Source organism: Silene latifolia, chromosome 5 (genome assembly GCF_048544455.1).
Source record: "Silene latifolia isolate original U9 population chromosome 5, ASM4854445v1, whole genome shotgun sequence".
Classification (NCBI taxonomy): Eukaryota; Viridiplantae; Streptophyta; class Magnoliopsida; order Caryophyllales; family Caryophyllaceae; genus Silene; species Silene latifolia.
This window is the reverse complement of record NC_133530.1, coordinates 52,400,940-52,424,616: the sequence shown is the minus strand read 5'-3', so window position 1 is coordinate 52,424,616 and position 23,677 is coordinate 52,400,940. Positions and strand designations below refer to the sequence as shown.

Below are 23,677 nucleotides of genomic sequence, written 5' to 3'. Positions count from 1 at the left end.
CACGTTTCATCGGTTTTTAACAGAAATAGCTATTTACAATTAAAACTACTTGTCCTTATAAGCGTCATACAAAATATATAATACGACACATAATTTGATAAATTTGTGAAAACTTCTTTGTAAATAATGTCATTCGTTTGGCCTTGATACATTTGGTCTCTATCACGATGAGAACCTTAATCCCTTAGATGACGTTATTCTTGACGCTTCTACGTAAAAGTGGTCATTACTAAAAACTGGTTTCAGCACATAAATTCCAACATGATTAAGTGATTGTCCCCGACTCTTGTTTATTGTCTAGCGTAGCATAGCCTCAATGTATATTGTCTCCGCTTAAGAACGAAAGGAATATTTGTGTTCGAGGAAGTCATTCCTATATGCTTGGTTTAGTACCTTTTGCCAACTTTGGAACCCGTAATTATCTTCCTTTCTATTTCGAATTTCCCAAGGCGATTGATAATAAGACAATGTCTCTTTAGATAGACCTCTTACGAGTTGATGTTCCTCAACAATGCAACCGACATACCACACTTGGTAAAATATACCATTATGAGTTATGTTAAAAAATTCATCATGTATACTCCCTTCCCTTCTTAATGAACATCTTTCCCATTGCTTCTCAAGAGTCAAACGTCGTTTATAACTTTGACCAATAATATGTCAAATATCATGGTCAAACTAATGTATTGACGACTCTGCAAAAACAATACATAGGATCATTGCGAAGAGGATGACGTACATTTAGTGTGAAATTCCTAAAAGATAATGAATTGCTCCCAAAGTCTAACGGGACTAAAATACTCTACCAAGTCTCGAATAATAGGAAAAAAAGCGACTCCTAAAAACAAGGATGTCATACAGGCGAGGAAACAGGATGAAGGTAGGCTTTCTCATACCCATATTAATTAGAAAAATTATATGCCTTTAGTTGTCACAAGTAAGAAATTTCAAAACCATAGATCAACTTGTGTAGATCTTGAATTAGTTTGTTCCATATAAATGTTATATTATCGCTTACTCTATAGTTTTCAAATATTTCTGATATTTTATTTACCCATGCCTAGCTAACACCCATGGTTGACATGACTTAAAATTTAGTTTGAGTCTGAAACTTTATTTATATTCGCTGCATCCAAGACAAAAGATATATAATTGGATGGACAATTGTGATAGATTTTCCTTTTGATCAAATTTGTTTTTTCTTATTGTAGAGTTAACAATTTTCTTATATGGAACGCTTATTTTGAACCAATTGTTTATTTATTCTATTTCTCATGATTATGATATATATACGTACTTTGTGTTACAATGTCTCATTGCTAATATTAATTCTGAACCAATAGCTATTTATTTTATTAATCAAGTTTATAAAATTAAAAATGGAACATGATATTAACTTTTAACAATAGGTTCAAAAGTAAGTAAACATGGGCAAAAAAAAAATAGAAAAAGAAATTAATTTGATATTATGAAGGTCGAGAGATCATGAAATTAAAAATCTCATATTTAGACTCTGTTTCGAAAAAAAATAAGCTTAAATTTATCTGACCAAAATTTCATTTATCTTCTTTATTGTAAGTATTTGGTGGATAAATTATTTACCAAAATAAGTGAAGCATGTAAGAAATAAGCTACATGTATTTTTTTTTAATACTTCAATTTATAATATTAAATATGGAGTACTTACTATGTCCTTTTATGCCATATTATAAAAAAAACTATCTTTCCGGTTAGTTTAAAAAGCAGTTTTTATTTAATCGGTTAACTGATCGGCTCCGAATTTTCAGTTATCTTTTAAGCTTGTTTTTTAGGTTTCAGTTAATTTTTATAATGAAATATGAGATATAGTATATGAATAATGTGTATGACATTAATATACCATATAATTAGTTACATAGTGTATTTTGAGTATTTAGCACCTACTAATGCGTGAGTCTAGAACCGATCATTAATTCATCATATGAATAACACTATGAGTTATTCCATTGTTACACAAAAGCTTTGAGTTGTTTAAACCCTCAAATTCTACTTGATTTTTCTCGGTTTCATTCCTTCATCTAATGATCTCCACATTCTTATAGAAAGTAAATTAGTTAAACAAAAATAGTAACATATATAGATTAGTAAAATGTTTTATGTATTGATAACTTGAATGTATATGGAGGCATTTATGTTTATGATTTCTATACACACACTCCAATGATTATTTAGTGATTACATTTTTGATAAAATCGTAACTTATATTTCGTGTAACTACGTAAGTTACACTACATCATCTTCACATAACACTTTAATAAAATAAATTCATCTTTTATCCGCCAGCTTCTTGAATTTTGATGCGAGAATACAAAATAAAAATGTATGAGACCGTAAGTGGGGGAAAATAAATACGATAACTTGAACTATTATTATGAATTTCTATTATCTGTTTGATAATTTTATATTTATATTAGGATAATTTTATTAAAATATATTTGATCTACTTATATTAGGATAATTTTATTAAAATTTGTTTTAAATACTAAGAAATCTACTTTTATTAGGATAACTTTATTTATTTAATTTTTTTCGAAATCTACTCTTGTTAGGATTTCTAAAAAAGTTGGACTCTCTAATATCGCTCGAAAAGTTTCTGCTTTATATATATGTATTGATTATTATTTATTGTTGTTGTTGTTTGCGCGTTCCCCACACCCTTCCTCATTCATACTCCCTCCCGCCTCTTCTTCTTTCTTTTGAATCAAAGCAACAACAGCCACACAATGACAGACCGTACAACACCATTTTTGCCGACCTTCAACCTCCATTTCCTCCCTTATTTCTCAACCAAATTCCCTAATGTTTACACCATTAGCTTCCCCTGTTTGTTCTTCATCTTTTGAGGTAAGAAAGGACCCTGCTTTCGTCCAATTTCGCGACCGACATCTTTCTTAAGGCTCGAACCTTGCGCTAATTTCTTTCGTCTTCGTGTCTAGGTGCGAGCTTGACATCCCGGTACAATTTTTGAGTCGAAATCGTGCCCATTAAAGAAGTATAAGGTAACGGTGATAGGTTACTCGACAATGAGTCGATATTTCCGTCTTGTGGTGTCGTTTTACATGTTCTTTTCGGATAAAGTTTAATTCTTTACATTTTTCTTTCGTTTGTATGGTAAATATCGTCTCATCTTGGTGTTTGGAATGGTTTGTGTTGAGTCGTGTTCTGTCGTGAGCTCTGCTTGCACGAACTCAGATCTTGACTCGAGTATGCTCTTACTCGTCCCCAACCCTGATTTAGTTCCGTCTTAAAGTGGGACCAAAATAGAGCTATTAAAGACGGTCTAGTTATGCTGTTTTGTTCTCTGTTTGGGACGGATAAGTCAGTCCTCAGATTAGTTTTCTTGCTTGTCTTCCTCATATTATTGTTGTCACTTGTCTGCTCGATTTTCGCCGCTTGGAAAACTCGGGTTTTGGACCGTTGGAGCTCGGTGTATACCGTGTCTAGTGCTACCCGATTCTCTGTTTGGGACGACAAACCTGAGCCCTGCACAATCGAAATTTGGTGACGTGTTACACGAATTATGGCCTGCAGTCTTCGTCTTGTATCACATCCTATTTCTCGTATTTGGACTGTTTGTGTCTCGTGTTTTAGTATGCAGTTGTCCTCTCTCTTGCATTCCTCTTGTATACCGTAGATCATTTTGTGAATCACACTTTTGGGACTCTTTACTACTTGGTTTTGGATCCATTATAAGTTGCATATTGGACTTGAATTCTTATAACTTTTGGACTTAAATTCTTATAACACTTGGACTTGAATTCTTACAACATTTGGGCTCGAATTCTTTTAAATATTTGGACTCGAATTATTAAAATATTTGGACCCGAATTCTTATATTATTGGGACTCGAATTCTTATATTATTTGAACCCCTATTCTTGTACTATTTGGGCTCACTCCCCTTGTATGCTTGGGCTCAATTTGTCACTTGTATTGAATTGTTTGCATTTCGTAAATTTTCACATGACGTAAATTATCCTTTACCACTTGTTATATTTTATTTATTTTATTTAACCGACATGTATAATTATAAAATGAAATGTTTATTTTATATGTTCAAGTATGAAAAGATGATTATAAATAATTACTTGTAAGAGTCGTATTCTTGTAGAAATGCCATATTACCATCGTATGTGCTTGACATGTTTTTTTTGCCGTGCTTGTCTTTGTTACGCAAGCACGGGTTTGACCTACTTGTCTTTGTTACGCAAGTATGGTTTTGGCCTACTTGTCTTTGTTACGCAAGTACGGCTTTTGGCCACTTGTCTTTGTCTTTGGCAAGTGAGTCTTATCTTAGTCTTTCCGCCACTTTCGTCTTTGTTACGCGATTGGGGTACTTGGTCTCCTTAGTAGTCGAGTCTTGGGTGCGTCTTTGTCTTTGGCGCACGTCGAATCGGGATGTACACCCGAGAATCTGCAGATTTAGACTAGGACCATATTATTATCGTAGTCCTACCCGGGGAAATTATAGTCTAAGAGTGATAAATGTCTTGCATTATTTGGATGGTTACTTTGGTCATATCTCCTTGAAATACGTGCTCGTGGCTAAGTGGTCGTGTCTGTTTCCTTGGCTTTCTTTTCCATTTATTTATTGTTGCTTATGCCTCACTTGTTTATTCCATCATTTCTTTTATTCTTGTTGGTTTAAACACGCATGATCCTATGTTTGGTTATAATTCGATTCACCCATATCTTATCTAATATGATTGTTTGTTTATGTTCTTTGTTATGTTCGTTTCGACATATTGTGGCTGGGAGAACCTTGAGTTACTCCCCACTGACTGTGGCGTTCATGTTTACATGAATGACAGGTTGTGAAGATGCTTATGTGGGAAAGACGTGTGGGCTAGCGAGAACTAAACCCTTGGACCTTAGTCTCTAGTTTAGAAACCCTTTATATGTTTATTCGTGGGATATCTTTTTCCCGCCTTCTAGACTTGGGTTGTAATAACCTAATTTTGTCTATTAATGTATTTGTTTCATTTCATTTTGGCACCCGCGTGTTAATCTTTAACTAATAACAAAAAGTTTTTAAAATATCACAAATTTCCGCTTTAATTTATTAGTTATATTTTCCGCGTTATCGCGGGGTGTCACAAAAGTGTTGTCCAGATACCATGAACGGGTTAGAGTCATCAGTAGGTCAATCTGATTGGCTCAAAACTATTGTTAATAGAAGATGGCCCAAAATCAGAAAATGTATTGTTAATGTAGCAGTGTTAGCCTGCTGGTATTTGATTTGGCAGCAAAGGAATGAGGCTCGTCTACATGCTTGAGTTATCAGACCTGAGTTGGTTGCGGCTGAGGTGCAGAGGACTTTGTATCTTAAGAGTAAAGAATTGTATACCTTAAACTATGTCTAATAAGGATAGATTGTGGTTACAAAAGGTGCACATTATGTTGTATTGGCACTTCAAAATTGTATGTCTCAAAAACTTGTGATGTAATTTGCTATTATTAATGAAATTTCTTACATTTTAGCAAAATAATATGAGTTGAAATGAAGTGAAGTGAAGTGAGCTAAGCAAGAGCTAAAAAAAAAAATCGAAATTAAAGCGAAAAAAAATCAAAGCCTAGATAACTTAAACTAAACTAAGCTAAACTTGGACTAGCATGGCCTCGTTAATCTAAACCTAACCAGTAACCACACTTCCAATGTTCCACGAGCTACAAGCTAGGTAGCACCAAAACGGACACGACACAGACACGTGATACGGTATCCCATGAAATTTAGGACACGGGACACGCTATTTAAATTTAATAAAAAAACATATTTTATGGTTATAAATAACGTATGATTTTATTTTTGTAATGTATTTGATTCTAAATTCGGTTTTTCTATCCTATCCCCACTGGCGATAGGATAAAACTTGAAAAAAATTAATGATGTTTTTCTTATAAAGTGATAGAATATTACAATTTTCTATAAAAACATCATTAATTCTTTCCTTTTAAGTTTTTTATCCTATGCCTAGTGGGCATAGGATAGAAAAACCCTTCTAAATTTAATGTATTTGATACTAAATTTAGGTAACTGAAGGTAAAATTCGACGTTAACTATAACTAATTCTCATTTCTCACCCAAACCAATCTTCTAATCAATATCTTTTGACAATTTATTGCTCGTCTAAACTATAACATTTTTAGGCGTGTGTCCGACGAGTGTCGAGTGTCATTCAAGTCATTTAACACGGACGGCCAATTTTGTAGAGGAGTGTCATCTTACCTAGTCAACTAGGCTACAAGTCCCATAACTCGACAAGGCATAAACCCACCCAAACCCCTCCTCCATTTTTCACCTCACTTAACCTCAACAATGGCGGCACTCTCAAAACCCTCTTCCTCAATCCTCCACCGCCTCAAATCCCTTTCTCTCCACCGTCTCAACCACCTTCCACAACCCACACCCCTCTCTTCCCGCCGATTCCTCTCCTTCGCTACCGCAGACGATATCGCCGCCGAACGCCGTAAACGCAAACGCCAACTTCGAATGCAACCACCTCTTTCCCCTTCCCGCCAACAATCTCCGCAGCAACAACAACCTCGTCGCCCACCTTCATCCTCTACCGCAAACCCTAATTCTGCCAAACTCCCTGACCATGTCTACCTACTCACCGGCAACCGTCTTAATTGCCATAACAACATTCTTAAGCTTATTCGCGAGAATGATCTTGACGAAGCCGCCTTGTATACGCGTCACTCTGTTTATTCTAATTGTCGTCCCACTATTTTTACCTGTAATGCTGTTTTTAATGCGTTGCTTAGACAAAGTCGCTATTCCGACTTTTTGTCGCTTCATCGCTTTATTACTCAAGCCGGTAAGTTTCTGGGTTTTTTTTTTGATTGATTGTGTGAAATTGGGTGATTGTTTGAATATTGAGTAATCTTGGGTAAGGCGCTTTTACACTGATATAATTGTAAAATCGATTCAAACACATCTCTAGTAAGTGGTTACTAAAAGATCCCGTTTTACGATAAATTTGTGTACAACCGCTAGTTTGTGAATTGATCATGTACTGATTTCACATAGCGATTTGTCCATATTAACATGTTTCCATTTTCAATGGAGCCTGTACCTCATTGTTTTGGTAATGAGTTTTGGTACTGGATTACGACGCAATAAAATAAAATGACTCAACGTATTGCTTTATTTCGAGGTAGCAATCACAATGAAATTTGCAGGAAACCGAGAGAAGGCTGTGTACGTCTAGCATTCTTTCTATCCCGCTAGTGGGAGTCGTTTAGGCAATGGGGTAATGGGAGTCGTTTTGGAAATTTAATTGATGCCAAAAAGATACGGTCTTTGATAATGTACTTTTTAGGTTAGTGAATTGGTGTTCCTCTATTTTCCCAACTGTCGAAAAAAATATTGCCATGAGTTGTTTGATTAAGTGACGCTCGCTCAAGTGTATGAGCATTTGATGAATCAAACTAATTTACTTGCTGTGCTATTAGATCGAAATTAACACTGCCTGTCTTCGTTATACTGTGATTGTTGCTGTTGAAGTAGTAGTTGCAAAGTTAGTTTTTTTTTCAATATACAAATTCGACACAACTGGTCATATAGTGGTGTATCATCTCTAACATTATTGATCCATCGGATGTATGTATCATCTGACATCACCTCTCGTACAAATTTAATAGATGTGTTGTTTTCTTGGTTTTATGAAGCGATGCGTCAGGCGATGTATGCTCTCTAACATCACCAATTCACCGCACATAATTGACTTTTACACATCTATCTTTTGTTCCACTCTGATAGGTAGTTTGGTGCATATTTTTTAGCATTATTTGAACTGAAGATTAGTATTTCTGATTATGTATGTTTTTGGATGTAACAAAAGAAAGGTTGAAGCTTTGCTTTGCCTTTCGAGTATAAGCGTTCGCAGTCTTCCGAAACTATGATATAAGATTGAAACTATTTCTCAAAAAAGCCATGCTAAGCACCTATGAGAGTGGTAGCGGGATTATTAGCCAGGCCTAGAATCTATGAGAGTGGTTGTGGAATTTTAAAGTAGTAAATTTGTAATGATGTTACTTTTCTGGAAGTGATTTTAAAATTTAAATAATTTTGTCTGATGTAGTGAACATATGGTGCTATTTCATTCATTCGGTTTCTTTATCTTTTCTCAACAGGTATTGCATCAAATATAATCACTTACAATCTTTTGATTACTCTGTACTGTGAGTGCCGGAAGCCTGACTCTGCTCTTGAGCATTATAAGAGGTTGATTGAGGATGCGCCATTCGATCCATCACCAGAGACTTATCGAATATTGATCAAGGGCTTGGTTGATAATAATAAGCTCGAGAAGGCAATTGAAATCAAAGATGAAATGCTGTCAAGGGGTTTCGACCCTGATCCTGTTGTTTACGGGCATCTGATGAATGGATGGGCTAAGAATAAAGACGGGGATAAAGTTTTGGAGCTTTTTGAGGAGTTGAAGGAGAAATTGGGCGGGTATATTACAAAAGGAATTGTGTATGGACCATTGATGAAAGGGTATTTCTGTAAGGGGATGGATGAGGATGGAGTGAGGGTATTTGAAGAGTTAATGGGGGAGGATTCAAAGGTTAAGATGGATGACGTGGCTTACAATTTGGTTTTGGATGCTTTCTGCAAGCACGGTAAATTTGAGGAGGCTATCAAATTGTTTGAGAAGATGAAGAGCTTTCATAATCCACCTTGGAAGCTGACCGTGAATCTAGGCAGCTATAATGTGATGGCAGATGGTTATTGTGCAGAAGGAAGGTTTAAGGAAGCGGTTGAAGTATTCATGAACATGGGTGAGAAATTTTGTAGCCCTGATATTCTATCATTCAACAATTTGATTGAGCAGCTGTGTAACAATGATTTGTTACCTGAAGCGGAGGAACTCTCGGTCAAAATGTGTGAGAAAGGAGTTAATCCAGATGAAGTGACTTATTGTTTGTTGATGGAAACATGCTTTAAGGAAAGTAGGCCAGATGCTGCTGCTGGGTATTTTAGGAAAATGATTGATGAAAATTTAAGGCCTAACTTGGCTGTCTATAACAAGTTGGTTGAAGGATTAGTTCAGGTGGGAAAAATAGACGAGGCAAAGTCATTCTTTGATTTGATGGTGAAGAAGCTCAAGTTCAACTCTGCAAGTTATGAATTTATGTTCAAGGCCTTGTGTGATGTCGGGAAACTGGATGATGTGCTTAGCATTGTCAGTGATATGTTGGATGAGGGAAGCGTTGACCTCAATGAAGATATGCACAAAATTGTTAAAGATGGCCTGAGAAATCAAGGGCTAGAGGAGGAGGAATTAGATAGACTTATTGAGCAGAAGGAGAATGAGAAAGAAGAGGCTAAAAGATTGGAGGCTGAAAAGGCGGAAAAAGCCAAAGAAAGTGCTAGAGCTGCTGTTGCTTCTATAATTCCACCCAAGCTGTTTGGTAACAATGACGACAAACAATCTAGTGCACTCTCTGGAAGTGCTGATATAATGTCGAACAATGAGGTGATAACCAGTGAATCATCTTCTCCTGAATCTACTTCAGGAGGATTAGCAGTGGAAGAAGTAACTGGAGGCGACTCAGCGGGCGAATCCACACCAAAGAGTGTGGACCCTGCGCAGGCTGCAGCTTAATTTGGCACTGTCCCCGGATTTCAGGTATTCCTCAATGCAAAATGCGCTCTGTCTACAATTTTCTGTCACTAATATATGACCTTGTTTGTGTAGCCGACAAAAGGAATGATGGAAATATATACTGTGTTACTCGTTATATATCTTGAACGTAGTTGGTGCGAATATGTTCTCTTCTTGTGATCTCCTTATGGAAATACATGTTATCAGGACTAGCATTGTATCAACGAGTTCTTTTCCTTTCTTTGAGAATAATTCACATTTAAAATAGCAGATAAATTTTGATCATCTTTGGAAAGAAATGGAAATCTAGTGGGTAAGTGCATTTTGTAAATTAGTCCTCTATTGTAATGTGTCCCATAATGACCAGTTATGCCCTATGTTGCTCGGACTCGGTTAGAAGTATCCGACACGGATACGTGTCCAAGTGTCGGATTCGTCTATTTTTATGAAAAAATTCATGTTTTTGGTCTAAAATGAAGTGTCCGATTGTGCTACCCATGTCCGAGTGTCCAGTGTCCGACACGGGTACGCGAGGTCATATTGAAGGGTCCGAGCAACATAGGTTATGCCTTGTTATTGGCTCAGTTGGTTAGAATAATGTATGGAGTAGATTTTTGTATTTGACCAGAGTAACTTGGAATTAAAAAAAAAAAAACAATCTCAACGGGCCAGTTATCCAAGAGAAGTATCTGACTTGTTGAAATTCACAAGAATTGGATCTACTAACAGAGAGCTGCACAGACTTTTAGAGTGTGTTTGGATAGTAAAAATGGAGGGAAAGGGAGGGGAGGGGGAAGGAGGGAAGAGAAAGGGAGGGAAGGAAAGGGGAGGGGAAATGGGATGTGGGTGTTTGGATACAATTTCCTTCCAAATCTTGCCAATTGCGGAGAGATTTTGATTTGCCTTGGAGGAGGGAAAATGGATCCCTCCAAATCTCTCCCCCTTCCCTACACCCTTATTTGCTATCCAAACAAAGGATTTTAAATCCCCTACTCTCCCTCCTTTTCTTTTCCCTCCAAATCTCCCAATCCAAACACACCCTTAGGAGGGAAGATGCAAGGGAAGGGGGAGTGGAGCCTTTTTTTAAATCTTTCTCAAGATGGAGAGATTTTCACTTGTCTTTAGACGGAAAAATAGACACCTCCATTTCCCTCCAACCCAATTTGCTATCCAATAAGGGAATCGTTTCCCGCCCTTTCCTGTCCTCCAAATCCCTTCATCCAAAAAAAAAAAAAGATTGGACCCATACTAACATCATAAGTTCATAACTAGACCTGGCAAAAGTATACCGAACCCGAAAAACCGATCGAAAATACCTGAATCGACACCTGACCGTACACCCGAAATTTATAACTGAATTTTACCCCGAAACCTGAATCGGCCTGAATTGATTCGAAATCGAACCGAATTTGTAATATCCGAAATAGACCCAAGTTCAAATGAACCTGAACTGTTTCAACCTGAATTGTTTTAATCCGAACCGATATATACCTGAACCGATTTCAACCCGTACATTGATGACAGAAACCCAACATTGAAACCCGAAATGACCCGAATGTACCTAATCTAGGGTGTCTTTTTGTACATGAGTGTCACTCATTTGACGTCAATAAATTAATATTATATCGTAGTTATACAAAAAAAACATTATTTATTATTTTTTAAAAAAAATTATTCGTATTATATCCAACGTTTTGAATAAAGACCTATTCCTTTGACATCCGATTCGATTATGACCTGACTTGAATCTCATCTGCTCCGATATTGACCCGACTCGAACCTTGTTTGCACCGATATTGACCCAACTCGAACCTGAACCGACCCGAAATATCTACAACCGATTATTAGTGAAAACTGAATCCAACCCGAGTTGAACCGAACTGAAATCGAAAAAAAAGATAAACCGAAATAACCCGATCCGAAAGAACCCGAACCGAAACTGATCCGATTGACCTGTTTGCCACCTCTATTCATAACTGTCCTGTTAGAATTCCTATCATGCAAATTTATTTACTATTTAAGTAAACCCTTTTTGCCTTTTACTTAGATTCCATTACTCGTTTAACTTTATTCTTGAATTTTGTCTTTTCCCTGTTCTTGTTTTCTTACCCTCACTTATTGAGCCTTTATTGACTCAAGCGCCAATGACTTGGTCAGCTAAAAACTAGCTAAACAATAGCTAACACTCGCCAGGGTTCTTTTTAAATTGTGAAGTGAGATAAACTTTCTACTTATGGCAATTGTTTATTTCTATTGCTGTCAGTATTTCAATCTTCACTTAAGTATAATTTCGCTCTTCTCTAACATAGGATAAACTAGATTGCCTTACTTTTTTAAATCCAAATTGAGCTCACTTATATTTATTCTGTATCCCCCTCTTCATCTATTCCCAATGGACTGAAAAATGCACGGTTCCTTTTGGCTTTGGAAAAATTGAAATGGATCTAACGACCTCTATTGTTTTTCTTACTTCTGTGAACTAGTGAACGATTTCTTATTCTGGTTTCAAGGTCATCTTTCTCTAAATGCAGGAGGCAGAAGAAGGAAGGTGGGTTGCATGTCTAAACCCTATCCTACTTGATGCGGGAGCCACTTTTAGCTGTGGCGATGGATGATGGCCATTATTGCCCTTGATTTATTTCCCTCCCGTACATAGAACAGGTTTTGAGTTTGTCTTCTTTAGTAAGTTGGTGAACTGTATTTCAGGCATTTTAAGAGAAATTTATGTTAAGAAGTCAGATTCATTGATTAGGCCAATTAAATCGTTGATGCTAGCGCACGTAACTTCAAAATGTAATGCATTTGAAGATGACATTATGTGTGTGAAGAAAATATAATGACTTGAGGAATGTCTTTTTGAAAAAGAAACTAAGGGTGTGTTTGGATGTAAAAGAGGGGAGGGGGAAGGAGGAACGGAGATGGTTTTCTTTCAAATCTTTACTTTGTTGGAAGCGAACCAAACAAAAGAAATTACCTTCATCCGTTTCCCTCTCTTGTCTTTTCCTCTAATCTTCCTATCCAAACGTGCCCTAAATGATACAACAACAACAACAACAACAACAACAACAACAACATCAGAGCCTTAATCCCAAAATGATTTGGGGTCGGCTGACATGAACCATCCTTTCGAACCGTCTATGGGTGAACGTACGCCTCAAAATGCGAATAAAAAAGGGAAGATGAAAAACAAAAAGGGGGAACGAAAATGTAATGGAAAGTCAAGGTAAACTTAAGGGTTTTAAAATCAAATTTCGTCTTTCTTTTATAAAAACTTAAAATTTAAATCGAGAGAAAAGATTAAAACGATTTTTAAAAACCGAAATAGAGTTAAGGGCCCGGAATGAACCAGGTAAAATCTATAAGAAAGTACTTGTTGAAAAAGTGTGTAATAAAGGAGAGAAAAATAAATAAATTAATTTCTTTAAATTAAATAAAAAAAAAAAAACACTAAATCTGTCAAAAAACATCAAATACTAAAAATCCACGTGCCCTAAATGATGCGTCTATAAAATTAGGAGACAGATCTAAAATGTGATTGAATTAGTTCTTGCTTGCTAGAGGTACGTAAATCCATTCATGTTGCCTAGAGTACGGTATTTTGTGCTTTAGTAGCGATATTCAGCTTAACGGGAAGCCAACGACCGGATTGAGTGGACATTCTTTAGAAATTGCTTTGGTTACCATTATTTTGAACAAGAAGTTAATTATGAGTTGGATCATCTTCATCTTCACCATCATATTGATGTATGTACTCGACTGCCTTAGGGTCCGTTTGGATACAATTTTAGGAGGGAAGGGGAGGGGAGGGGTAGTGAGGGGAGGTGAAGGGAGGGGAGAGACGGGGAGGGTAAATGAGATGTGGGTGTTTGGATAACAAAAAATATGAAGGGAAATGGAAGGGGAGGAAGGAGGGAGATGAAGAATGGATGGAGGATTGAAGGATGTTGGTGGTATAATTAGAAATCCAATAATGTTTTCTTTCCAAATCTTGCACCATCGGAAATATTATAGTTTGTTCTATAGGAGGGAAAATAAGTCCTCTCATTTCTCTCCCCTTCCATTTCCTTTCTCCCATATTTTTTTTTCCAAACAAAGGAAATTAAATCCCTCCCTTTCCCTCCCCTCCCCTTCTCTCTAATTCCTTCAATCCAAACGAACCCTTAATAATAAGTTGGATCACTTTCACCTTCACCTTTATGTTGTTCAATGTACTTGGAGGATGACCAGTGAAATATTCCTTGGTACACTTCCTATTCTGACATTGGCTAAATGCCTAATTTTTTTTTTTTGTGAATTTGTGAAATTATTTTGTGATGCAGATTCGAGAAAGCGAATGGGGATAGACAAGCGTTCAAAGAATGAGGGATTTTTATTTTTATTTTTTTGGCAACGGTAAAAAAAGATATTATATTCTCATAGCCCTCTTAGTTAAGCTATGAGCACGTTTATTAAGGTTCTTAGGAACAAAACTAAAACGTAAATAATGGAAAGACGGAAGCAAAAAAAGAAATATCTCCAAGCACTCCCTTAGTGAGGTGGTGTGTCCTCTCAGTCCATGCAATTTGAAAAAGTACTTGTAAACAATCAGACGAAATCTCCAGATAGAAAATCCTATTATAGGATGCCCACTCCAGAACTTTCCTGATACCAATAGCTTTAGCTTGACCAGCCGACTCAGCCTTAAACTTGCTTCCTCTTTCAAAAACAACACTCCCTTCATTGATATACACAACCCATCGTGCGTAAGCCTCCAAACTAGCAAACCAAATAGCATCAACCTTAATGCGAAAAGTAAAAGCACGATGATTCCTGCCCAACCAGATAGAAAGCATAACTATTTTGAATTCGATCCTTAAGATCGTCCCTTAAACATAACTCATTCCGCCAAACTCCTTCGTGATTCACAATTTCCTTACGACTCGCTTCAGAAGCATAAAAATACGACTATGAAGCTATCTTAAAGAAAACGGCTTTAACAATTTAGGACCTCTAAATAATATTAAAGAGTGAGGGAATTAAAGAGGGTTTTTTGAGTAACTAGAAATCGTAATCCCATACTTTAATTAAGACAGAGTATTGCAGACACAAAAGAGACATCATTTTCCAATGAAACTAGCCATAAAAGATATTGTACTCCCATATTTTTAATTTATTAATTATTGTCATGTCATTAAAATTTAACGTTTTGTTAACGGTCTTACATTAAGGATACCATGGGCATAAAAATGAAACCTTAAGGGTACCATGAGTGTAACACCCTCTTCTTACCCGACCAAGGCAATGGGAGGATATTACCATCTCGGTTTCCCGAGGCGGTGAATCGGAGTTGCAATTAAGAAACAATTAATATAAATGAAGTGTGTAATGAATTACATAACCATAAATAAATCAATAAATAAAATGTGAATTATACAACTTGACTACCATCTATGTCATCTAACAACTATCCATGTACTCGACTCCGAGTCCAAGGCTCGTCCCGTCTCCCGCTTGATACCAAAACAACCTGTACTTTACCTGCTCCCCATATCATCGGAAATATCATATGAATCGACACATGCCACCCCGGAAATTGGTGACAATTACACAGACACACAACACGTCAGTTTCAATAAATAAATATAAGACACAAGATGATAGATAAATATGTAATATGCCAATGATATGAATGCAGCACGATTATACAATCACCACGCCGGTACCGGGACACGTCCATACATTATAATACCACAGTTTTTCCTAAGTCTGCTACTCGGCCGAATATGGCTTACTCGGCTGAGTAAGTGTGTTGTGTGTTTCTGGACAGCTCTCTGCCTAGGAATACTCGGCCGAGTATGGGATACTCGCCCGAGTAGAGGATACTCGGCCGAGTATACTCTATACTCGACCGAGTATCCGGTCTGATGGGTGTCATTTCCGCGGTTTTGATTAAATGATTAGAGATTATATATAAGTCTGTTCCGGGTGTAATTCCAGAGCAGATTTGTTTACCACGTAAGCTTGGTGAAATGATGTCTTTCCTTGTCTCGACTCTTCCTTTCGGTCTCTCCTGAAACGATGAACAAACTGAGGGCTCGGCTTTGCACCGAGCGTACTCACTCCGACGCTCAAGTCAGTAAACTTAAAGGGATTAAGTTGTGTGTTACTTGACAAAGTATATTGTAGAGAGATGAGGGAGTTTGTACCAGATGAATAGTGAGTTTTAGGTTAGATTGTGGATCCCCTTCTCAATGAGAGAAGTGGAGTATTTATAGACTTTCACCTTTTGTCACGTAGTGGCCAAGTGGCCAAGTGGCTAGCTGGTGGAAAGACCGTTCTACCCTCGGCCGAGGGACCCATGGCAGCCGGTGACTCCATGCCGAGGGGTCTTGGATATGAGTACGCGGATATGTCTCCCTGGCCGGTGGTTGCCAGTAGAGACCAGTGATCGGCCGACAGTCGCGTCGGTTTAGGCGGTCTAACATGTTGACTTGTCTCTTTTGATCTTTGACCTTGCTCAATATGTTGACTCGGTCATCGGGTGCGAAATATGCCCCATCAATTTGCCCCAGCGTAGTCTATGCCGTGGTATGGACCTTCGATGAGTGTTGAGCGTATTCTGCGCAAGTTGAATTTTCTTCCCCGGCTTCCTCTTCCTCGGCTTGGTCTTGCTCAGGCCGTACCATATCCCCCCTCCACATGGATGTGTAATGGACATCAAATGTGGAAAAGAAGATGTTCTTGGCGGCGGGTCCAAGGTTGAGAGTGCTTGGATGCTTTGATTGCCCCCGGCCGTCTTTTGCCGCCAAGCTTGGTTGATCACCGGCCGTTTGGCAAGTAGATAACAAGGAGCGTGTTGAAGAAGATACGTCGATTGGCATTCCGCCAAGTAGCGTGTCAAAGAAGATTGGTAACTGTTGTGACGATTGACATTCCGTGGCTGCATGCTTGACACGTGTCTTGGTGTTGATTGGTTGACGCTTCATGGGCTTTGCCCTGATTGGTCGGATTGAGTGGGCTTTGCCCTATAAATAGGGCAGTTAGCCCCTGAATTTGGCCTTCCAAATTCATTCTCTCAAAAAATTTTCTTCTTTTCGCTTAGTTTTCTTTGACGAAACTTCTCTCTAGTCTTTGAAGCGTTACTCGGCGTAACACTCTTCCCAAGGTAAACAAACAAATTTTACAACTTTTAATTGTTAAGTTTTTGTTGTGAAAATGTCTTCTCGCGATGCTTGGACCTAGTAATCTGCGCCGGGGTTCCCCGTCGCGCCTTGATGAGGAGGAGGGCACTTTGCCGCCATCCCGATAAGGTCCGGGGCCCTAGGTCTCCTTCTCCTGAGGTTGACGATCAGTATTTGGATGGTTTCTCGGATGATGATGATGATGTTGATGATGACGGTGATGATGAGGAAAGGACTCATTCCGATGAGAGGCCGCATCTCTTGGATCATGGCGAAGCCCGTAAGATCGATCCCCCGATCGTGCTTGGACCAAAAAGTTCGCGATTGTTCGGTCCCGATTTTTTCGAACATCATTTCTCCTTCGGCAGGGAGTATAGGATTGTTATCCCCAAGGAGGGTCAAGCGGTCCCTTTGCCCTCCCAAGGGTCAGACGGCGTATACATTAGACACCTGGAGTATGGGCTCCGGTTTCCTCTGAATGAATACGTCGCAGCCATCCTTAAAGCCATGAATGTCGCCGTGGCTCAACTGCATCCGTTGGCCATTAGGACTATAGTTGGCTTTGTGTGGCTCTGTCTCTTTAAAAAGGAGGCCCCAACGGTTAACTTATTCCGCCGGCTTCATCACCTTCGGCCGTCAGCCCCTGGTGGCGTGGGGTGGTACAACGTGCAGACAGAGCCGGGTTACGTCTCCGTCTCTAAGCTTACTTCCCGCAAGGACTGGAAGGCGCGGTGGGTGTACGTCGAGGTTCCGGAGGATTATCCACTGCCTCGGTCCTTTGAGCACCGTGTCAATTTGCGGTGTGAGAGCCGGGGGAGCGTGAGAAATATGTCTCCCGGAGTAAGCTTAAGATGGATGCCATCAAGGTCCATCTTAATGAGGACGAAAAACGGGCAATGAAACTGTTTGAGGCTGAGAAGAATGGGATGCCGAAGGGATGGATGCCCCCGACGCAGATCATTCTTCAGGATGAACTGCTCTGCCACGTCGGCCTCATACCGGCCCTCGAACGGGGTGAGTGGGGTCGGTGTGAGGCCCATCTCTCGCTTTAATGTTTCGTTTTTGAATTTTGATTTATTTCTTCTACTTAACTCTTGCTTCGTTTCCTTTGCAGACCGTTTTGGCCCGGATCTGTCTGAGGATACCCTTAAGAGGTTGGGACTCGGTAAGGACGGAAAAGTTGTTGATATGCATCCTAAGACCGAGACACGTGATCGCAGACCGGCGCCAAACGACCTCATGGATCAGCAGCTGAAGGCATTGGATGTAACGGCGGCCCAGGCGAAGGTTGCCAGTAAAGTGCCGCGCCGAACGCGAAAAGCAACGTCTTCGGCGGTGACGGCGTCAACTTCAATTCACCTCAATCCTTGCGGTCCAAAAGGAGACGGTGGTGGTCGTCGATATTACCGATGAGGAGACCACTGTGGCAGAGGAATCTCCTCTCTTTCGTAAGAGAAAAGAGATCGCCACGCCCCACGCTCTGCTGCTATCGCTACCGAGGCCGACAAAGAAACGCGGGGCCAGCCGCCCTCGTCTAAGAAGCCCAAGACTGTACGGATCTAACTCGTGGCTCGGTTAGCCGGTTCATTAGGTGTTCCTGATGATAGGCTCTCCGGCATGTCAATGAATGTTGACATGGATGCTTTGTCCGCATTTTTTGTAGATCAACCGCCGCCGTCTACCGGTCCCTCTGAACGGCTTATTGAGAAGCGACCTGCGCCGACGGGTGATAAAGATGTCGCCGTCATCTCTTCCTCTCCGAAGCCTTCCCCCGCTCAGATTAGAAAGATGCTGGCAAAGTGGGCTGATATGGCCGGTGCTCATATTATGGAGCAAGAAAAGGTCATGGCCGCGCCCCTCGCCTGAGCGGCTCAGCTTGAGCTCGGCTAGCGCGAAGGAGGAAACCGAGAGGGCCAAGGTTGAGGCTGAAAAGGCGGTCCTTGCCGAGCGAAAACTTAGGGAGGACGCTGAAAAGGCGCTCCTTGCTTTGAGAGAGCCAAGGTTGAGGCTGGGGAGGCTAATGCCGCTAAGATGCTGGAGGAGCATGACAAGCTTCAGAAAGCCTTTGACTTCACCGTTAAGAAGAGGGAAGAATGGAAGTCTATGTATCGGCTTCGGTCGAAGTCACACAGAATACAAAGGCAATCCTCACCCGCAGGGAGGAGGACATTGAGACGCTCCAAAGCGTCGTCCTCCCTAACATGTGCGCCCAATCACGGACTGGCCGAAGAAGCCGCCAGGGAAGTGATCGGGGAGCTCTTTCCTGAAGGCTCCTTTCCGTGGCAAATATTTGACGAGCTGTTTGATGATAAGCTTGATGCTAAGGCGAAGGCCGCGGAGGAGAAGGTCATGGAGGAGGCAAAGGTGAAGAAGGAGGAAGAGGAGGTCGAGAAGGCGGCCCATCTTGAAAAGGCGAAGGCGGCCAGGAGGAAGCGAGAGGCTAAAGGCGGTGAAGCTGAAGCCGCCAAGTCGGTCTCGGGTCGCCCACCAAAGATGATGCTTCTTGACGTCGCGACGACGACGGGCAAAGAACAGCATAGGGAGACGGGCGGTCGTCACCGGGTTCACCCGGCATCTCGGATAGCTTCACTGTTCGGGGCCAATTATTAAGCCTTTCCTCCCCGCCATCTTTTGGCACTTCATGTCTTATGTCTGTACCCTTTTGTTGTTCCTTCTTTTTTTGTAAACTTTGGTAGGTAGTGTTTAGGCTATCCCTATGGGGACGGCCGTCGACTTCTTCCTTGTAACCTGTAAACATTTTAATAAGAGTTTGTTTACTTTGCCTCTGGCTTGGCCGAGGTCTTTTTCTCATTTTTGTCTGAGTTGTCTTCTTACGTTATTAATTGAGTGCTTCTTTTCTGTTTCTACCCTCGGCTTTGCCGGGGCAGTTAGAATGCGTATCTCAACTGTACTTAACGTTTTTAAACATGTTGGCTTGTCGGTTGCTTCCTCCACCGCCCGAGGCGGTCAGATTTGCGTTTCCCAACCGCCGCTGTGAACATGTTAGCGTATCGGTCGTTGTGTCCCCGCTGCTTCCCGGCCTTGGCCGAGGGAATCGGGGTTACGGCGCGACGACAATGTTCGTATCTATAGACGATATTGATCGCGTCCTTGTTCACGCTCGGTCTTAATTTGCCGAGGTGTCAGATTTGCGTCTCAACTGTACTTATACGTTCTTAAGCTCAGTTTTATTTAGCCGAGGGCAAGTCGTGGTTTCCTCGTTTCTTCCCGGCTTTGGCCGGGGCAACTGAGTTAACGTTTTGACTGCTGTTGTATATATGTTAGCATTTTGGCTCGTTCCCCCGTCACTCCCGGTTAGCGGCCGAGGTGATCGAGGTTTTGGCGCTCTTTCTCTGTGTACATATGTATTCTTTTGTAGGACTATGGGAGGGACACTCCATTTTGATGGAAAACTTGGAACACTCTTCATTAGAAATAATCATGCGTTGGGGTGCCCACAACGGTCTCGGACACCTCCGCCGCTATATGAAGTATTTTATGAGGTTGTCTGTGTTCCAGTGGCTCATTAGAGGCACTCCCTCCATGTCGGTTAGCCGGTATGTACCCGGCCTCATTTCTTCAACCACCCTGTAGGGTCCTTCCCAGTTGGCCGTCATTTTGCCATGGATGTTTCCTTTGTTGGTGGCGGCCGACTTTCTTAGGACTAGATCTCCTACTTTTAAGTCCCTTTTGTGGACCCTTCGGTTGTATGCTCTTCTCATTCTGTTTTGGTAAACGGCCAAGTTGAGCCGTTGATATGTTCATTTTATATATACTTTTACCCCTTATTTTAGCTCGGTTTCTATTGATTATCATACTTTAATTAGTATACTTTTGAGCTAATTTTGTGTTCTAGGTGTATTGTTGTGTTTGTTACGGTTTTGTAGGAATCTAAGCATTTAGAGGCTTTTTCCTATGATTTTGTACACCAAAGTTCATTAAGCTAAACAAGGCCAAACATTGGACTAAGCATGGAACATTGGATTGATGTTTGCATAAAGATTTGTTGGATTGAAATAAGAATTACAAATGTTGCCAACAATCAAAGTCAAGCCCAACTTCAATGTCCTTACTAAGGTCAAACATTGGATGCCATGAAAGCTTTGGATGCCAAGAAGAGCTTAGGATGCTAGGAATTAAGCACTACCGAAAGAAGCATAGAGATCCCTCACGCAATCAAGCACGAGCGAAGTGGAATGACGAAGGGGCACATGACTCCGATCGGGCCGCCCAACCCCCGATCGGGGCCACATGGTTTTCGGTTGTTTTTGTTCTTCCTCCTCTCCTATAAATAGGAGAGGTATTCCTAGGTTCTAAGCATCTCATTTTACGTCTAATTCTACTACAATAAGCCTCAAGCATTATAAGTTTTCTCTCTTTAGTTTTCATTTAAGTTATAAGTTGTTTAAGCATTCCTTAGTTAATCTTTCAATAGTTTGTATTTCAAGAGATTTTCAAGCATTTGTCATTCAATCGTTTGGTTATTAGTTACTTGTTCTTCCATACAAGTCTTCCTTATTAAGGTATTTCTCATTACAAGTTTACAATTTACACCATTACTTTAGTTATCACATAGTCATTATAATCAAGTTTTTCATATTTGCTTTAGCTTTGTTCTTTACATATGTTATATCACTTAACTAATATAATTCATATAACCATGTTTAATATTCTTTACAAATTAGTTTGCATTTTACATCTTAGTATGAGTAGCTAAATTCTCTAGTCTAAAGGCTAGGGGAGCCATGCAAAATCAAACATATAATATGACTAAATAAAGTTCATAATAATATTGATCAATTGTTTCCACCACATGCTTGTTTTGTTATGTTTAATCTTTGATTATCGGCCATAGTCATTGATTAAGTTTGTTCATTCGTTCTAAAGTCGAGAGGCACGGAATTGAATTAGACTAAGCATGTGTGGTAGGACGACCTAGTCATGGACGAGAGTTTCTCTAGGACCCGGTCTATGGTTGACACTAATGCCGTAAGGTGGGTGTCTTTAAGCCTAAGCAATTGACAAGATTATTACTAACAAGTTTATCATGTTATTATGTTTACCTTTGCATGGGTAACCCGACCCCTTTAGACTACCTTTAATCATATTTTATTTACATTGCATTTTCATTAATCATCAAACAAACAAACAAAACCAAAATCGTAATCAACCTCGATAAAAATCTAATCACAAAGAATTCAAGACGTAATTCCCGTTTCCTTGTGTTCGACCCCTATTACTACATTTAATTGTGTCTAGGGAAATTATCTTTGCATAGGTACGCGACAAAGCCTATCAAATTTTGGCGCCGTTCTTGGGAAACGGTTCTATTGACTATTGAATTGTCGATTTTTATCTTGTTTTTCTTTGTCTTAAGGAACACTTGTTCCTTGAGACCGTTACTTATCACTTTTCTAGAGATTGTCGTCTTATGCCCAGGTCCTCTCGAAGTGGAGAATTGCTTTCACCGGATTCCGATCCCGAGAAAACATTTAGGAGAAGACGACGTTTTTGGAAGGAAGTAAAGGAAGCCGCTTCTCCTATACAAATTGAAAGTGCTAGAAAGTCTTATTTAGACGATCTAGAGGTTCTTGAAGGGGAGGAGGTTTCTTGTTCATCAACTCCACCACCACCACCATCTACTGCCAAAAAGATGGTGAGACTTTCTGATCACTCAAAGCCCACAGCGGCCATGCTTCCGGCTGGAATCACAACCACTCAAATCACCGCACCAGACTTTGAGATCAAACCGGCTTTTATTAGCCTTGTGGAGAGAAGACAATTTGGGGGAAATCCTTTGGAGGATCCCAATTTGCATGTGCAGAACTTTTGTGACTATTGCTCCATGATCCGCCAAACGGGCGTTACCCAAGAACAAATAAGGGAAATACTTTTCCCTTTCTCTTTGAAGGACAAGGCTAAGCTTTGGATCAACAGCCTTGACCGCACCACCTTGGGAATCACCAATTGGGAGACATTGGCTCTTGCTTTCTACCAAAAGTTTTTTCCACCAGAGAAAACTCAAACATTGAGGAGCCAAATCACCGGATTCCGTCAACAAGCTCTTGAGAGCTTATATGAAGCTTGGGAGAGGTACAAAGAGCTTCAAAGGCAATGCCCACACCATGGGCTAGATGATTGGTTTCTGGCAATAACATTCTACAATGGATGTTGTGCCGAGTCCCGAAGGATTCTCGATTCCGCCAACAATGGGCGGTTTGATCAAATTGACACCAATCTTGCTCATTCCACGATAGAATCTATGGCAATCCATGATGCCCAATACGTCAATTCTCGTGTTATGCCGTCTAAAGGAAAAGAAGAACCCTCTAACAACTCTGTTTTGTTAGCTCAAATTGCTTTGCTCCAACAACAATTGGCGGAGAGGGATGCTAGAGATTCCATTCAACAAGTCAATGCCATGTCCTCAACAAACCAAATCGTTGTGTGTGAAGGTTGCGGAAGTGCGGGTCATTATGCCGCCCATTGCCAAGCTCCCATTGAAGAGGTAAATGCTTTTCTATCTCTAAGACAAAATGCTTATCCACCGGCACGCGTTCTCAAATACATATAATCCAAACTCAAAATTCCACCCGAATATGTCTTATAGAAGCAACAATGTGCTAAATCCTCAACCACAACCCTCACCACAACAAAATGCTTATGTCCCACAACAACAAAAATATATCCCTCCACCGGGGTATCAAAATCAACAAAGGCCTCCACACAACAATTTTCAACAAACTCAGCCTCAACAAACCAATTACCAACAAACTCAACCTCCCCAACAAAATAACCAAGATGGAGGTAAGCTTGAGGGCTTGATAATCCGTATGCAAAAGGAACTGTTGGCTCAAATCCAAAA

At 40.0% G+C, this 23,677-nt stretch overlaps 1 protein-coding gene, 1 long non-coding RNA gene and 1 other non-coding gene across 4 annotated transcripts; 2 read left to right on the top strand and 1 right to left on the bottom strand.

Moving 5' to 3' along the window:
* The first annotated feature begins 2,695 nt into the window (after nucleotides 1–2,695).
* Nucleotides 2,696–3,334, top strand: LOC141656109 (uncharacterized). Its single transcript, XR_012548346.1, has 2 exons — nucleotides 2,696–2,883; nucleotides 2,976–3,334. It is a non-coding gene; the product is annotated as an uncharacterized LOC141656109 (long non-coding RNA).
* A 2,961-nt stretch (nucleotides 3,335–6,295) lies between these two features.
* Nucleotides 6,296–12,495, top strand: LOC141657399 (pentatricopeptide repeat-containing protein At3g49240, mitochondrial). Of its 2 annotated transcripts, none has more exons than XM_074464628.1 (3): nucleotides 6,296–6,856; nucleotides 8,175–9,676; nucleotides 12,184–12,495. In XM_074464628.1, the coding sequence occupies exons 1-2, from the start codon at nucleotides 6,355–6,357 to the stop codon at nucleotides 9,650–9,652; spliced, it is 1,980 nt and encodes a 659-aa protein (XP_074320729.1). In that variant the 5' UTR covers nucleotides 6,296–6,354; the 3' UTR covers nucleotides 9,653–9,676; nucleotides 12,184–12,495. The 2 variants fall into 2 exon arrangements, with proteins under 2 accessions (XP_074320729.1, XP_074320730.1); XM_074464629.1 differs by having other exon boundaries at nucleotides 12,163–12,495.
* A 10,341-nt stretch (nucleotides 12,496–22,836) lies between these two features.
* LOC141658135 (small nucleolar RNA R71) lies at nucleotides 22,837–22,944 on the bottom strand. Its single transcript, XR_012549039.1, has one exon. It is a non-coding gene; the product is annotated as a small nucleolar RNA R71 (small nucleolar RNA).
* Nucleotides 22,945–23,677: the final 733 nt, after the last annotated feature.